The 17,500-nt window shown below is 37.9% G+C and overlaps 2 protein-coding genes across 5 annotated transcripts in view; one reads left to right on the forward strand and one right to left on the reverse strand.

The window, feature by feature from the left end:
* The window catches only part of LOC135212423 (uncharacterized protein C53C9.2-like), a 30,070-nt gene extending 20,283 nt beyond the window's left edge, over positions 1 to 9,787 (reverse strand). The window contains exon 1 of the mRNA XM_064245790.1: positions 9,670 to 9,787. Within this exon, the coding sequence (XP_064101860.1) occupies positions 9,670 to 9,787 (118 nt within the window). The remainder of the gene's footprint in view (positions 1 to 9,669) is intronic.
* LOC135212547 (high affinity cGMP-specific 3',5'-cyclic phosphodiesterase 9A-like) overlaps positions 1 to 17,500 on the forward strand; it is a 640,308-nt gene that overhangs the window by 17,678 nt on the left and 605,130 nt on the right. The gene's annotated exons all lie outside the window — the stretch shown is intronic.

Genomic DNA, 17,500 nt, shown 5'->3' on the forward strand with positions numbered 1-17,500 from the left:
CAAGGTCTGAAGAATACTCATTGCGGTCACGTCGTTCGTTTTCTGTATCACTTTAGGCGAAATCCCGTGAATGTATTCGTAACTTGTTTCGGTGAGGGTTCGCCAACATTTTCTTCATTGTTTGTCGATGGATTCTATGAACGTTTTCTGCACTCCATCGGGTTCGATCTTTCGGACGTTTTCCGTATGTGAATCTGGTCTCCAGAACGTTTTTTCATCATTTAGAATGGGTCGTGGGGCCATGTGATTTTTTTTAGCAGCTCTTCAAGAGAGAACTCTTGAGCATTTGTGCAGCCATTGCATTGTGATAGCTTGAACGTTTACTGTATTTCCCCTCAAAGACCTCCTTAACGTTTTTTATGCACCCTTTTGAATGAAACTCCAGGACTTTTGCAGCATCTTTTTAATGAGACCATTAGAACGTTTCCTTGATCTTTTTTTTGAGGTGGATCTTATGGAAACTCTCTTCAGATATTCTATAATCTTATTAGATAAATTTAGGTAATTTTTTTCCCGGGAGATTTTATGAACGTGGTTTAAATTAAATTCAGTGCGATTATTAAAAAAATAAATTGAAAGTCGACAATGAAGTCAAATAGAAAAAACATTAACTCTTTAATGTACTCAAATTATTCCCATATTGTTGACAAACTCTTTAGCTATTAAATGAGACTTAGTTTAGCTCTTTATCTCCTAAGAGTTTTTAAGCACTAGCCGTTTTTTGGACTCATACTAAAATATCAATTTTTTTTTATTTATTTCAGATTTTGCCTTCAGCAGTTAGAAGCTGAATCTAGGTCGAAATAGTGTCTTTCATTAAAATTTCCAGTTAGTTATATGGGGTTTTTGTAATGTAAGTCAATATTTGAGGAACATTCGTTAATGTATCTTTCGCCAAGCTTTGTATTTCTGTGGCTCGTTTTCAAGTATGGCAGGAGACCACGTCGATCATTTTGAAACTATTTATCAACATCTCAGTGGAAATGTTTCTGTTCCTTTTCTTAACATGGTAGTGGAAATTTTTCTGTTACTTTTCTTAACATTTTGGCTGGAATGTTATGTTTTCTTTTTATCCATGATTAGTAAGATCCTTGAAGATATTCAGTTTTTTTAGGAAGATCCCAGGAACGTGAGCTGTCAATGATTGATTGGCATTACTGTTCAATTACAGCATGCGCATTCTGTGCGCAGTGATCTCAGTATTTACAGTGACATCTTATTCAGGCTCTTTTGAATGTTATATTCAAGGTCTTTTGAGGTTTTTAAACTAGATTTTATTAACATATGAAATCTTTCGGTGCTTTTTTCGTGTATTCCTATTTGCATTTTGTAGCATTTACAAATGAGGACATCAGAAAGACCCACAGGATATATTTTGTTTCTTGTTCACTTCTCTGTAATTTTTGGATGTGATTTGAGTACGAGAGAGAGAGGAGAGAGAGAGAGAGTAGAGAGAGAGAGAGAGAGAGAGAGAGAGAGAGAGAGAGAGAGAGAATCAATCAGTTTAAAGTTCATGAATAATTGGCTAAATGTATAGATATGGAAATTAACTTATACTCACGTATTTAATGGAAATAAATTTCTGCTTCACATCAGGATCGAACCTAGGACTCTCAAAATATTGTATTCCGGTGGCAAGTAATATATGTATATATATATATATATATATATATATATATATATTTATATATATATATATATACATATATATATATATAATATATATATCTATATATCTTATATATCATCTATATATATATATATATATAATTTATCACTAAGTTTAACACCATAAGTTAGATCCAAGTACAGTTTATGCAGAGCTGTTAATGAAAACTTCGTGGACAATTTTTTTTATTTTCGGTGTTTTTTTTTTCTGTTTCGAATTCCACGAACGATCTCCTTATCCCAATTCGCGTAATGCCATGAATGGATTCTACAGTATTTTCGCGGAGAATCCATGAAGGCCTCGTACACAGGTCTCGAAGTAAGTCCCGTGAAAGGTTTTTCTCAAGTGTGGAGTGAAATTCCTTGAATAGTAGCCTTCATCTTCTCGTCGATCCGTGAACAGGCTCCACAGCGTTTCACACAACAGTTTAGTTTCAGACTTAATGAAAAGCCCGAGCGATGCATTCGCTGAGATAACAAGAGCTGCTTCTTGTGGTATAATCACTGGGATACCCTGATGAGTGTCTGCAAGTTTCCCGTGCAGTTCCCCCGAGGATTTTTTGTTGTTGTTTTTGTTTTACTCAGCTGTGTGAGAGCTTTGTGGCAACTTTTTTTTTTTATATATACAAAAAGCCTGGTCAGTGTTTACGAGCAGTGTGTTTCGCCTGTTTGTTATGAATGTTTGATGCATGTTTTATTTCTTTTTAGCAACCCAAATCTAAATGTGGATGAATGTTGTCGTCCACATTGTTTTGTTTTTGAGTGTTGGTGATTTTGTTAGTGCATTCTTTTCCTGCAACGTTTTTTCAATACGGATGAAAATCTTTCATAATATTTTGCTGAACATTGTTTGTGAGCCCCGGAGAATGTTTTATAATGTTTCTGTGAGCTCCGATGAATGTTTCATGCAACATTATGTCCGCCGAAAAAGTTGGACAGAAATTGTTTCCCATCTTGTCTGTCTGTCTGTCTGTGTCTTTATCGTCTTTCGCAGAAGTATTTTTGCAAGTTAGGGGTGAATTTTTATTTTGTTTTTATTTTCTTCTCTATGTAGGACTATCACCGTTTGTGATCAGCAATTGAGAAAAGTTGTTTAATTTTTAAACGATGCAAATAATTTTGTAGCTTTTAATTACCAATACATAAATATTTTTGTAGCCATTGATACCAATGCATAAATAATTTTGTAGCTATTAATACCAATACATAAATAATTGTGTAGCTATTAATACCAATACATAAATAATTTTGTAGATAGTAATACCAGTACATAAATATTTTTGTAGCTGTTAATACCAATACATAAATAATTTTGTAGCTATTAATACCAATGCATAAATAATTTTGTAGCTGTTAATACCAATACATAAATAATTTCGCAGCTATAAATACCAATATATAAGTTTTTTTCAAACCTCATTATTCCAATAATTTTGCTCTTAATTATTCTCATGTCCAATATGTATTCCTTTGGTCTGTGGGTTTGTCTTTGATTATAGCGTTGTTCTTCGCTCGTTTTCGTTATTTTGTATTATTTTTACAAGCATAGTTTTCGTATTCTACGGAGTAAGAATAATAATAATAATAATAATAATAATAATAATAATATATACTTTATTAAAAGTAATGGCTACTTCAGCAGCATTACACTTGTAGAGATTCTTCTCTATTTTGCGAATAGCGGCTTTTTCAGTGCTACTTAAACAGGCCAGTAGAGCGCCTATAGAGGTCATGGTAAAATACAGGGTCAAATAGGTGTATATATTTGAATTTTACAGATAAACTATGATACCATAGTCATCAAAGTCATTAACGATTCTCTCTCTCTCTCCCCCCCCCCCCCCCCCCCCCCCCCCCCCTCTCTCCTCTGTTTCCCCCCCCCCCTTTTTCCCCCTCACATCATTCCTCCTTCCCATTCCTCATCGTCTCTCTCTCTCTCTCTCTCTCTCCTCTCTTTATCTTCTCTCTTCTCTAATCTTTCTTAAAGCGAGCTTTCGTCTGGAGCTGCCAGACATCCTCGGGCTGGGAAGCTGAGGGTGGACTGATCTTGGTGCGGTGTCCGTCCTCCTTATATCTGTGGTTGACAGCAAGGGGTCTGCCCCATGCTTGTCTCCTATTGGCTGGTGGCGGTGAGTCTTGTTTTCATTGGCTGCCTGAGCCAGGTCTCAAGCCACTTTCCTCGAACCGATGGTTGCGTTGCAGCATATCCTGCAGCCGCCTGGACCTCCTAAGCGGCGCTGTAACATTGATGGGCGTTGCGCTACGCTGTGGGACGTCACGGCTACTTTGATTTCCATCGGTTGCAGGAGTACCTCGTTCGGGGGCGTTGTCATCCATAGAGTTGTCATGATCGGTGGTGTCATTGTTAGTGGCAGGTCTTCTCATACTCGTAGGGAGGAGAAATTCTTCCTGCGTCGTATTCAGTGAAGGTTTTATTTGCTGGATGAGGAGCGCCTCCAGCAGGCGCAACCGACGGGCATCAGGGGCCTTCCCGATGATCTTCGTGTTCTTTATGATGACATCTCGGGAGATGGCCTCGTGATGTTTGGTGCGGGCGTGATTCTTTATAGCCCCCTCTTGGGCGTGGCACGAGAGTCTCTTCGACAGTCGCATGGTAGTCATACCTACGTAGGCGCCGCTGCATTCGCGGACTGGGCATGTATACTGGTACACTACATGCGTCTGCTTCAGGGGTTCTCGTACCTGTGGAGAGGGGTTATTTTTTCATAATAAGATCACGCGTCCTCCGTGGCCAGATGTTCCGCCAAAAGGACGGCGTGGCGATGGGCTCCCCACTGGGGGTCCTCTTCGCTAACTTTTATATGGGCACCGTGGAGGAACGGGTCTTCGCCAGGATGCAGCAACCCCGCAGATATGGACGTTATATTGACGACATCTTTGTGCAAGTCGACGCCGAGGATTGAGGTAGAAGCCCTCCGTCAAGCATTTCAGCAGTGTAGTGTGCTGAATTACACAGTCGAACGCAGCTCCGACGATCGGCTCCCCTTCCTCGACGTCCTTGTAAGCAAGACGGAAGACGGTCTCCGTACTTCAGTCTACACAAAGAAAAACCAATTCAGGACTTTGCCTCAATGGAGACAGCGAGTGCCCCGCCAGATTCAAAAGCACCACCGTCAGGGCCTTCGTCAGGAGGGCCCTCTCCCACTGCTCGACCTGGCAGGACACTCACCAGGAACTCGACCGCGCCTCCCAAGTACTTGTGAATAACGGGTACTCAAATAAATTAATCAGCAAGGAAGTCCGCACAGCCCTGGAGAAATGGTACGGTAGTGAGAGCCCGCAGCCCCGCCCCCAGGATAATATCAAGCTGTACTACAAAGCCTTCATGAGTTCCCATTACCGTGAAGAAGAGGACGCCATCAAGAAAATTATTTCTGATAATGTATCCCCGACTGACGACACCAAGAATATCGACTTAATCATATATTACCAGAATCGGAGGACGCGTGATCTTATTATGAAAAATAACCCCTCTCCACAGGTACGAGAACCCCTGAAGCAGACGCATGTAGTGTACCAGTATACATGCCCAGTCCGCGAATGCAGCGGCGCCTACGTAGGTATGACTACCATGCGACTGTCGAAGAGACTCTCGTGCCACGCCCAAGAGGGGGCTATAAAGAATCACGCCCGCACCAAACATCACGAGGCCATCTCCCGAGATGTCATCATAAAGAACACGAAGATCATCGGGAAGGCCCCTGATGCCCGTCGTTGCGCCTGCTGGAGGCGCTCCTCATCCAGCAAATAAAACCTTCACTGAATACGACGCAGGAAGAATTTCTCCTCCCTACGAGTATGAGAAGACCTGCCACTAACAATGACACCACCGATCATGACAACTCTATGGATGACAACGCCCCCGAACGAGGTACTCCTGCAACCGATGGAAATCAAAGTAGCCGTGACGTCCCACAGCGTAGCGCAACGCCCATCAATGTTACAGCGCCGCTTAGGAGGTCCAGGCGGCTGCAGGATATGCTGCAACGCAACCATCGGTTCGAGGAAAGTGGCTTGAGACCTGGCTCAGGCAGCCAATGAAAACAAGACTCACCGCCACCAGCCAATAGGAGACAAGCATGGGCAGACCCCTTGCTGTCAACCACAGATATAAGGAGGACGGACACCGCACCAAGATCAGTCCACCTCAGCTTCCCAGCCCGAGGATGTCTGGCAGCTCCAGACGAAAGCTCGCTTTAAGAAAGAGAGAGAGAGAGAGAGAGAGATGAGAGAGAGAGAGAGAGAGAGAGAGAATCGTTAATGACTTTGATGATATGGTATCATAGTTTATCTGTAAAATTCAAATATATACACCTATTTTGACCCTGTATTTTACCATGACCTCTATAGGCGCTCTACTGGCCTGTTTAAGTAGCACTGAAAAAGCCGCTATTCGCAAAATAGAGAAGAATCTCTACAAGTGTAATGCTGCTGAAGTAGCCATTACTTTTAATAAAGTATGCTTGAGAGAGGGTCTGCTTCCTAAGTACAATAATAATAATAATAATAATAATAATAATAATAATAATAATTTCATATGAAAGTCGTGTTTACTTGCACCTTTCCTAGATGTATATCTTCCAGCATTCGTTATGTTCTTTTTTGCAAGGTTACTAAGTATTTTAGCTTTTTCAAAACCGACATTTTACAGGTTTTTTTTTTGGTAGTGTTGTGCTCAGATAACTTTGACAACTTTTTAATATGAGGAATTTTCGGTCGTTTGGCCGGTGTGCCAAGGGTTCACTTTTCCTTGGCCTTGAACTTTTTTTTTTTTTTTTTTTTTTAAGAGCTGTATAAAAAGGAAGTAATGAAATAATATCTGCTTGAATTTGAAGTTCGGAGAGAAGGAACAATTTGAAAAATAAAAAATTATTGATTAGGGCACCACCTAACCGTGGCGAAAAGTTTCATGGGCCGTGGCTGAGAGTTTCACACAGTATTATACGCTATACAGAAGACTCGATTGCACCGAAGAAACTTCGGCTCATATTTTACTTGTTTAGATTTGTTTCAGAAACTTGTCTGTTGCAAAATGTTTTTTAATTCATCGTGTAGTTTTGCTATGTTTTGTGGTTTTTAAGCTTTCACTTTTTATTCCTCGTTTTTATTAAATGACACTGGTGTCAATGAGCTCTGATGTAACGACACCAGATAACCTCAGATCAGTCGATCAGTTAATGATTTTCAGTCAATGATTTTTTTTTCTAAAAACCTGATGATGTAATCCACGGTTTTTTCAGGCCAAAGATTGTTGTTGTGGTAGAATGGAAGCAGCTGGAGTAGTTGAAAACAATTGAATAGGAAGTATAGACCATAAAATTGATCAATTCGCCTTGTAGCCTCTGAGAAGAGATTTGGCGGTGCCAGGTAGCTGAAAATGATTGGCGATGAAATTGTTTCAAGGTGACTTTTCGTTGAAGGCAATAGATAATTACGATGATATAAAAGTGGAGGAGACAATAGACAGAGAAAGGTATTCACCTTCCTAGTTGCTTTTTTCTTTGTGTACACAAAGGAATTGTTACAGAGGACATGGAGAAAAAAACAAGAGAGATTTGGTAAATGGGTTTGAAGATAATAAAAAAATTGAACAACTATTAAAAAATGATTATCACATCGACTGAAAAAGCAAGCCACAGAACAGTATAGAAATTATTAATGAGAGAAACGAAAGCTGCCGCTGGTCGAGAAAGTGTTAGCAATTTAAACAAAGATATATAAAGACTGAATCGGAGGTTAGATAAAAGGAATGGCAGAGGTAGATTGCTTGCAGATATGTAAAGGCTGAATCGCAGGTAAGATAAAAGCAATGGCAAAGATAGATTGCTTGCAGCAAGCATAGGATTATGACTGTAAAGTTTTTCAGATATATAAAGACTGAATTGAAAGTTAGATAAAAACATCGGCATAGGTAGACTGCTTGCAGCAAGCATAGGGTTATGCCTGGAAAGTTTTTCAGACATGTCAAGACTAAATCGAAGGTAAGATAAAAGCAATGTCAAAGACAGATTGCTTGCAGCATGCATAGGGTTATGCCTGTAAAGTTGTTCTGTAGAGCAGAGTGGTTAAATATTCAGAGACGGAACGGACAGATGGTAAAATAGTACTGTTATCGTAAGGAAATGAAAGGAAAGGGCAGAAAAAGAAAAGCTGGACTAGCCACGTATGACATGACGAAATGTTAGCGAAAAGGGTGACTAAAAAAGGATGGCGGCTGAAACAGAGGGGGGAGGAGGAGGAGGAGGAGGAAGGAGGAGGAGGAGGATGGAGGAGGAGAGGAGAGGAGGAGGAGGCTTAAGCACCTTTTTAGGAATAATGTATCAGTAAATAGAGAAAATGACAGGATAAGGAGAGAGGGAGATGCTAAGGCACTGCCTGAAGGCATTTTTCCTTTACTTTATAACAATAAACGCTGTACGGTTTTCCAGTGAAATGTTTATATTACTATTAGCCCCCCCCACCGCCCCTCTCTCTTCTCTCTCTCTCTCTCTCTCTCTCTCTCTCTCTCTCTCTCCTCTCTCTTTCTGGTAAGAGGATTCATAGAATAACCCAGATTACAGCGCAGCACTGGTTCTTATGTAAGGAGATATGCCTTTCTCATTTCTTTTGATGAACTTTACTGAATGGAATTCCACTAGCCACTTACATAAGGAGCTGCTGCTTTCCAGGATTTTCCGTACTGGAGCTTCCAGCGGATTCTTCTCTCCTTGAGACTCTCTCCGTTATTGGATTTTTTCCTCTTAAAAACAACTTTCTTTCTTTCTTTTATTTTAACGGATCTCCACTTCATCTAGCATTTTTTTTAAATACGTAAAAGGCCAAGCAGACAAACTTACATGTATATGAATTCTGTTATACACAAACACGCGTATATTCTATATATATATATATATAGTATATATATATATATCATATATATATTTTATTATATTATGTATGTATGATTTTTTATATATATATTTTATATATATATATATATGTATATCTATATGTTTTTTTTATATATATCTATATATATATATATATATATATCTTATATCTTATATATTAATTATATATATATGTAAAAGTTTATAGCTATTAATTGGTATTTGAGAAAAGAGCTATCTGAACTGGACGAGATGTGTGATGTTTTGAATCACATCTCCTTCTGTTGTGTTTTTGATGTCAGTTTAGTCCGGACTGCATCAGTAATAACCAGATCTCAGAAGATTGTTGTAGTTATTGCATTAAATCAGGATTTAAAATGCAGGAGGGGGGCTCACCCTACCAACGTCCGTGAGATCTAGTTATTACAATGGTAAAATAATCCAGACTAAACATTATCTTACTTTCACCGCGGTAGTAAACATTCACGATCGTACCCTGGTGTGTTTGTGCTTGTTTATATACATACAAACACACACACACAAACACACATATATATATATATATATGTGCTTTAAAAAATCTTAGTAGATGTACGTGACTACATTGTATAAGCGAAATACCACGGAAAATGATATGCAGGAATCCGTACCTAGCGCTTTCGTCTTTATTGATGCATTGTCGAGGCAAAAAAAAAAAAAAAAAACAAAAAAAAAAAAAAACTGTTGTGTTCACTATATATATATATATATATATATATATATATATATATATATATATAGTATATAGTATATAGTATATAGATGCAGCCAACAGTTATAGATATCGGTCCAGGAGCATAGCGACCTGTCTGCCCCCGACGTAAACGAGGGTCAGTTATCCAGCTTGTAAAGTGCAAGGTCTAAATAGGACGCCATGACCGAGTGGTGCAGCATTCAGATCTCGTTGCTATAGTAGATTCACATCAACCGTGCTTTTGATGTCTAGGCCTGTCCCTTTACGACACTCGTGATTGGCTGTTGATAAGCCAATGACAGGGTTGGAAACTCTCAGTCTCTCCCGAGAGTTCACGTAGTCAGGATGTATGTTCCACCTCTCCTGAAAGAAGTATACCTCGGAGAGGTGGAACATTGATCCTATCCATGTAAACTCTCGAGAGAGGCTGAGAGTTTCCAGCCCTGTGAGTATTATCACAGTCGGCTAAGGTCAAGAAAACGGCAGGCTCTGCCATTCTGTTGCCACACTTCCCTCAGTTGGGTAAACGGTGTATGGTAAAAAAAAAATTTTTTTTTTTCTCTCTCTCTCTCGTCTCTCTCTCTCTCTCTCTCGTCTCTCTCTCTCTCTCCTCTCTCTCTATATATATATATATATATATATATATATATATATATATATATATAATATATATATATATATATATATATATATATATATATATTATATATATATATATATTACTATATATCTATATATATATATATATATATATATATATATATATATATATATATATATATATATAGATATTATATACATACATACACAGACACAGACACACACACAGACACACACACACACACACACACACATATATATATATATATATATATATATATATATATATAATATTTATAAATAGACTAAGTTTTGTGGAAGAAAATGTTTATTGTGTTGACGATTATAGGCTCTCTCTCTCTCTCTCTCTCTCTCGATCTCCATCTCCCCAAATCCCTCTCCTCTCTCCCCCTCCTCCTCCATCCTCCCCCTCTCTCTCTTCTCTCCTCTCTCTATATATATATAAATATATATATAATATGTATCTAATTATATATATATTATTATTATATATATATAATATATATATATATAGAGAGAGAGAGAGAGAGAGAGAGAGAGAGAGAGAGAGAGAGAGCGAGTGGTCCTCAATAATCGTAAACACAATAAAACATTATTTCCACAAAAGTCATAATAGTCCATCGAATCTAATAAGGAGTGCAACACACCAGCGGACCTTTTAAATAATTGAAAGAAGTGACCCGTAGACAAGCAACCAAACTTAACAGTCGGCGGGGAGGAGAAACCGTGATAGGTGAAGCCTGGCAAAAGCCTTCTTGCAAGATACTACGTGAGTTTCCTGCTGGTGACGCGTGACCTTTCTGAACGGAGTTCCTCCCTAGCCTCTCGAAGTCCCTTTTGCTCCCTTATCGCAACTAATGGATTCTTAGCTCACTAGAATAAGGAGATGTGGTTCATTGACATGGACGAACTTGAACTTGGAGGGAATTTAGTCAAGATTTTTTTTTTTCAGTTTTGATTCTGAATGTTATGGTTGTGGGTAATTTATTTATTTGTTTGTATGGTGTTTTTACGTTGCATGGAACCAGTGGTTATTCAGCAACGGGACCAACGGCTTTACGTGACTTCCGAACCACGTCGAGAGTGAACTTCTATCACCAGAAATACACATCTCTCACTCCTCAATGGAATGGCCGGGAATCGAACCCGCGACCACCGAGGTGAGAAGCAAACACCAAACCAACCACGCCACTGAGGCGCTGGTAATTTATTTAGAATATGTTTTTTATTATTATTTTCAGTGTTAATTCTGACTGTTATGGTTGCGGGTAATTTAGTCAGAATGTTTTTTTTCAGTGTTAAATCTGAATATTATGGTTGCTGGTAATTTAGTCAGAATATGTTTTTCTTTATTTTCAGTGTTAATTCTGTGTGTTATGCTCGTGGGTAATTTAATCAGAATATTCTTTTTTTTATTTTCAGTGGTAATGCTGAATATTATGGCTGTGGGTAATTAAAACAGTTTTTTTAATTCATCAGGATTATTATGACTATTACGGTTGTGGATTCTTTAGAAAGAATCACGTAAGTTATTGGTTACGTGGTTGAGTATAGACTTGTTGTTACCTTAAATTTGATAATAATATTATCATAGTCTGCTTTATTAATGGCCTTCCATTCTTCCAAAAATCCCAAAAACTGAAGTTTTTTTCTTTCACCCTCGTCAGTGGAAAGTTGAATGGAGTGAGGTGAATGTTAATTAATAGATTCTTGTTTGATTCTTTCTAAATGAGGTCCTTTGGTGGCTGTCTATGATGACAAGCCGTTCATCTTGCCAGTTACAAGGTAAATGAATTTGCAAGAAATTCAGTGCTCCATAAAAGACTACAAATAGTTGTCAGTGGTTTTCATATTGCTGTCACTAATTACCTTCTAGCGCCTCAGTGGCGTGATCGTTATGGTCTAGGCCTGCCACCTCGTGGCCGCGAGTTTGATTCTCGGGCATTGTATTGAGATGTGTATTTCCGGTGATAGAAGTTCACTCTCGACGTGGTTCGGAAGTCACGTCAAGCCGTTGGTCCCGTTGCTGAATAACCACTGGTTCCATGCAACGTAAAAACACCATACAAACAAACAAACAAGGTAAATGAATTTGCAAGATATTCAGTGCTCTATAAAAGACTACAAATAGGTGTCAAAGGTTTTGATATTCCTGTCATTAATTACCTTCTATAACGATTTTGTCGAAGGCAATTTTATCATTGTCTGTTTAAAAATCTTCCTCTATAAAATTTGGGTAACCTTCTCCAGAGGGCTATCTTGGGAGATTGAATGCTTTGCAACTTTGCAAACCATCTGGCCCATTATAGAAACTGTCTTTTGGGTTTGGCAGAGGCACATGGTATACAGTGGGGGTATTTTTTCTCTCGTTTTTGCTGGGTAGCTGGAGTGTTAGGGATATTGGAAAGGGACGGCCCTTATAATCAGGAAGTCCAGTTTCCAAAGGCCCTAGAATGCGTATTGTCAGTAACATAAATGTATTATGTTCAGTTGTAAAATTATTCCGATGTACGATTCAGAAGATTAACGCATCAAGCAAATTCGAATTGCCCTTATTTTTCGTTAGTCGATGAGGCGACCGAAGAATTGAATTGCCCATTGATTCACCTTTCGAAAATAATCCAGCGCTACTTCCATCGTTTTACCATTTTTTATCTACTTGCTAATTGACTGAGTTACTATTTTAGTTTTGGACATGATTGTGAAAAAGGGTGGGGGGGTTGAGTTGTGTGAAATGTTATCCAATATGTAATTGTTAAAGGAATTGTTTATATGTCGCCCATATCTAACTAAAAATCTTCTAGACGGTGCCTGGCAAAGCCTAACGTTTATTTGCTAAAGATATTTATTTTTGCTTTAATGTGTGTTTACCGAAATATCTGTTGAGGTGGTTTCCACAAATGCTGAAAATTGATGGGTTTAATCGAGCCCGCGAGAGTTACTGTGAAAGGTACTGAGACTTTTCATCACTGAGTCACTTTAAGGTTTAGTTTTCATAGCTTTTTTGTTTTTCTCGAGTTTTCTGCTTCTCGTCAGATTATGTGTTATTGTTCCCCGTAGGAGGGTAGTGCCGTCAGTGCACCACGTAGGCATTACTTAAGGTTCTTTGCAGCCTCCCTTCGGCCCCCAGCTGTAACCCCTTTAACACTTGTTTCATAGTGCAACTGCTTTGAGGTTTTCCTCCTGTTGCTCCTTTCAAGCCTTTCTACTTTCAATTTCAGTTTCAGAGCTGACTCGTGAAGACAGAATTTAACCGCAAAGCCAACAAGTTCCTATTATGACTACCAACAGAAACTAAACTAGATTCATCAAAGGTTAATGATAAAATCAAGTCACGAATATCAACTATAACCACAAAGAAAAAACTGCATGAAAGTTGCCAAGTTAAGCGAGTTTAAAATAAACTGTATGTCGAAGCAAAGAACTCAGAGCAAGAACACAGACCATTACTTGAGAACTCTATAAGAATTATAATCTGAAATCTGTGATGAAAACGCCTCAGCAATTTTTGATGATTACAGATCCTAGGTCCCGCCTCATTGGTTCCAGTGCTTGGCCTTTGGCCTAAATTTTATATTCCATTCCATTCTTATATGTTATTGTTGGAGGATTACTAAAACTCTGTCAAGATAGTTAATTGGAGAACTTTGACGGATTTGATCTGTGATCATCAAAAATTGCTGAGGCGCCTTCATCACAGATTTCAGCTTACAATTTTTAAAGATTTTTCAGGTAATGGTCTTTATTTCGACATACAGTTTATTTTGCACTCACTTAACTTGGCAACTTTCATGCAGTTTTTTCTTTGTGGTCACAGTTGATATTCGTGGTTTTATTTCATCATTAATCTTTGGTGATTTTACTTTAGTTTCTGTTGGTTGTCACAATAGGAACTTGTTGGCTTTGCGGTTAAATTCTGTCTGTACGATTTGTGGTGAGTTTCTCTATAGCAATTTCAACTCTTCGTTCATTTGTAGTCACGTTATTGTTCGTTATTCTTATTCATATCGTTCTCCGGATCTTGATCTTCAATAATTCGGCGATATTATAAAAAAAAAATGACAATAAAACCGTGATGGGGAAACCAAATTGGACTTATGAAGATCCTTACATCAGTTGTAGAATTTAAATCTTCCATCTGCTTTTATTTGATTTCTCAATAAATTCTCTTCTAATACAGGTATATACTTCTCTTGGGTTCTAAGTAATAAAAGTTTTTTTCTCATTCAGATAATCACTTCATGATTGACACTAAGATCCTTCTTAAAGTTTTTTTTTTTTTTTTTTTATAATCAATGAGAATTTAAGTTACGGTTAATGATAGGACTGATTTGGTTTGTGCAAACTGATGTCCCAAGACAAGTGGTCACCATTAGGCACTGGTGAGAGACCTGTATTGAAACAAAGACTCAAAAAAACTGGTTAGGATCGACTACAGTCATCAGAGACGCTTGCAGTGTAATTGCACGAGCAGTTGATAATCATGACCTGTGTGGTTGAATTTTTTTAAAGTTTGTATTTTTTTTTTTTGCTTGGACTTTGTTTTAAGGAGCTTCCACGCTGTTGTGTTTGTTCCAAGGTCTGTGTACACCAAGGAGGAGGGGGGGGGGGGGCGGCCGGGGGGCCCGGGGGAGCTTTGACTGACTGACTGACAGGGAAGCCGTAGTTCACCAGGCACTGTTTAGATACGTCATGACTTGGGCGGTTGTCCGGCTTCATCTTTATGTTTTGGCATTAGTCTTATCCATTTTTATGGCTTTTAACCCAGAATTTATATATATATATATAATATATATATATATATATATATATATAGATATGATATATATATATATATATATATATAATATATATACATATACATTCACATTATATAAGTTCCGCGCTGTACGAGTGGTTTTCTCGCTGGGCTGCCAATCCGGTGGTCCGAAGTTCGATTCCCGGCTCGGCCAACGCGGAATCAGAGGAATTTATTTCTGGTGATAGAAATTCATCTCTCGATATAGTGTGGTTCAGATCCCACAATAAGCTGTAGGTCCCGTTGCTAGGTGACCAAAACTATCTAATCCTTCTGGACAGCCCTAGGAGAGCTGTTAATCAGCTCAGTGGTCTGAGGAAAGTCGTGTGATGAAGTCTTTTCGATGATATCGAGATTAACATGAATGAGATTGTCATATGAAAGGGATTGCTTGTTGGAGCTAAATGACTTCATAAAGAACACTTCAAGGTCCTTCTTAAGGAGTTGTTATTGCAACAGTGTGAATTTTAAGTTCAGGTTAATATCAGGACTGATTTGGTTTCTGCAAGCTGATGTCCCAGTTTTTGTTTATTGGCCGGAAGTGGAGGGGCAAAGAGAAACGGTTGGAAACGTGACCACAGTAAAGAAGAGGATGGGGCGGCAGACCCGCTTATTTTCAGATTTTTATATCCGGTACTGATGCAACTTTTCACTGGTAAATTTAAATTTGTGAAAAGGATAGTGGAGGAAGTAGGAACCTATTGTAATGGTTTATGTGAACATTTCGTGTTTAATGTTTGTTATAGAAGATATGTTATTCCCTAGGAATCCTGCATTATAAATGTACGAGGTTTTTCTCTGTGTGTTTTTAAAATGATTGAATGCACGTTGGGTTTTTCAATCCAGGCAAATGCGTGTGTTTTAACATTGATAAAAGTGTGTGTTTTGAACTTCATGCGGTAGTGGAATCTGGTTCTATTTGCTTTGAAATATACGATCTCGCTTTTCAGTACACGGGTGAGTAACATTAGCTTGGAAAATGGTTAGGACTACTGTATGCGATGAAGTTTTCCTAGTGGTGATTGTTTTATTCATTTTTAAAAATTTATATGGATTCTCCTCTGTCTTCCCTTACTGCTTAGATAAAAGCAGTTCTCGGGTGAATTAGGTTTGGCATTCTTTCCTTGTCAGACAAATTTAACTTCAAAAACAAAAGACTTGAGGTGAATGCAAAACCAGTGATGAATATCTCCATAATGTATGCTGGCATGTTTCTTACATTGAGATGACGTAATCATGAAAGTGACGCATTTGGTAATGTTTCTTTCCTTCCTTCCCAGATTAAGCCATTAGTATTCTCAATGTAAAGTTCGGTGGGCAACACCCTCCACCCCCCTCCACTCAAGCTACACATGGTAAAACACTAAGCAAGAAGAAAAAAGCAACACTAGAACTTTGTCCTGAAAACTGGATATTAAGGAGAGAAGGGAACAGAAATACGAAGATATTTCGGTAGAATCTGGTTACCTTTCGTCAAGTTATGTTGAGATTTGCTTTCGCAACATTTATCAGCATTAAAAAAGAAAGATTGATGTTTATATATCTTGAGAGTAGCAGCTCTTGAATTTTGCTTGTAAACTTATATAGCCATTATGTGAGTGTCCTTAATCTCTCTCTCTCTCTCTCTCTCTCTCTCTCTCTCTCTCTCTCTCTCTCTCTCTCTCTCTGAAGATTTGTCTACGAAAGTGAATGGGAGTAACAGTGATAAATCTGCTTCCTAGGACAAATTAAATTCCTATGTATGCAATGAAATAATAATTGCTCTCTTTGGGACTGATACAGTCTTAATTCGTGACATTCAGTTCAGTAACCACGGTAAAGTATCTGCTATGCAGGGAATTTTGCCTTGAACTGTGGAAGTTTTTCATAAGACTGAATGAAAGTTATCCATAAGACTGAATGAATTTTTTCCCATAAAACTGAAACTTTTCCATAAGACTGAATGACTTTTTTTTCCGTGAGACTGAATAAAGTTTTCCATAAGACAATGAAATTTTCCATAAGACTGGAAGAAAGTCTTCCATTAGACTGTATGAAAGTTTTCCATTAGGCAGAATGAAAGTTTTCCATTAGGCTGAATGAAAAATATCCATAAAACTGAGTGAAAGATTTCCATAAGACTGAAGAGAGTCTTCCATTAGAATGAATGAGTTTTACATTAGAACGAATGAGTTTTCCATAAGACTGAATGAAAGTTTTACTTAAAAATGACTGATAGTTTCATTGAAACTGAAGGAAAATTGAATAAGGAAGTATATCTCATGAAAGTCACGTTTTCTAATGTCAACTATCAGAGGAAGTGTTTTCTCCTCACGAGAACAGCTGTTTGTAAGGTTTCCTACTTGAAGGCTCCTCACTTTTTGAGAGAGAGAGAGAGAGAGAGAGAGAGAGAGAGAGAGAGAGAGGAGAGACTGACTGACTGACTTTATGAAAAAGGCTGAAATTTGGAAATTTGTCAGTTTCTTGATGAGCATTTTTGGAAGCCTGAAAGAAATCTGGCATATACACTTCTTTTTTCATTCCTTCTAAGGTAAAACTTGGCAGTGATTGTTTCTTAATATTATCCTGATTCCTACAACATTATTTCTGGTTCAATAAAACTGTTTTTAATAATTATAAAAATCTTGCTGCCTTTAGCACAAGGCCAAATCTTCTTTCCTTCTCTTGTTTTTCTTTTTTATATTTTATATATTTTTTTATTGAAGGCTTTGTTTATTTTTTCCATTTCCTTCCTCATTTTAGTTTTTTCTTAAATTATAAACCTTCTGAAGTTATTGAAGTTCCATTTTC

This window comes from Macrobrachium nipponense, chromosome 41 (assembly GCF_015104395.2).
Source record: "Macrobrachium nipponense isolate FS-2020 chromosome 41, ASM1510439v2, whole genome shotgun sequence".
NCBI lineage: Eukaryota > Metazoa > Arthropoda > Malacostraca > Decapoda > Palaemonidae > Macrobrachium > Macrobrachium nipponense.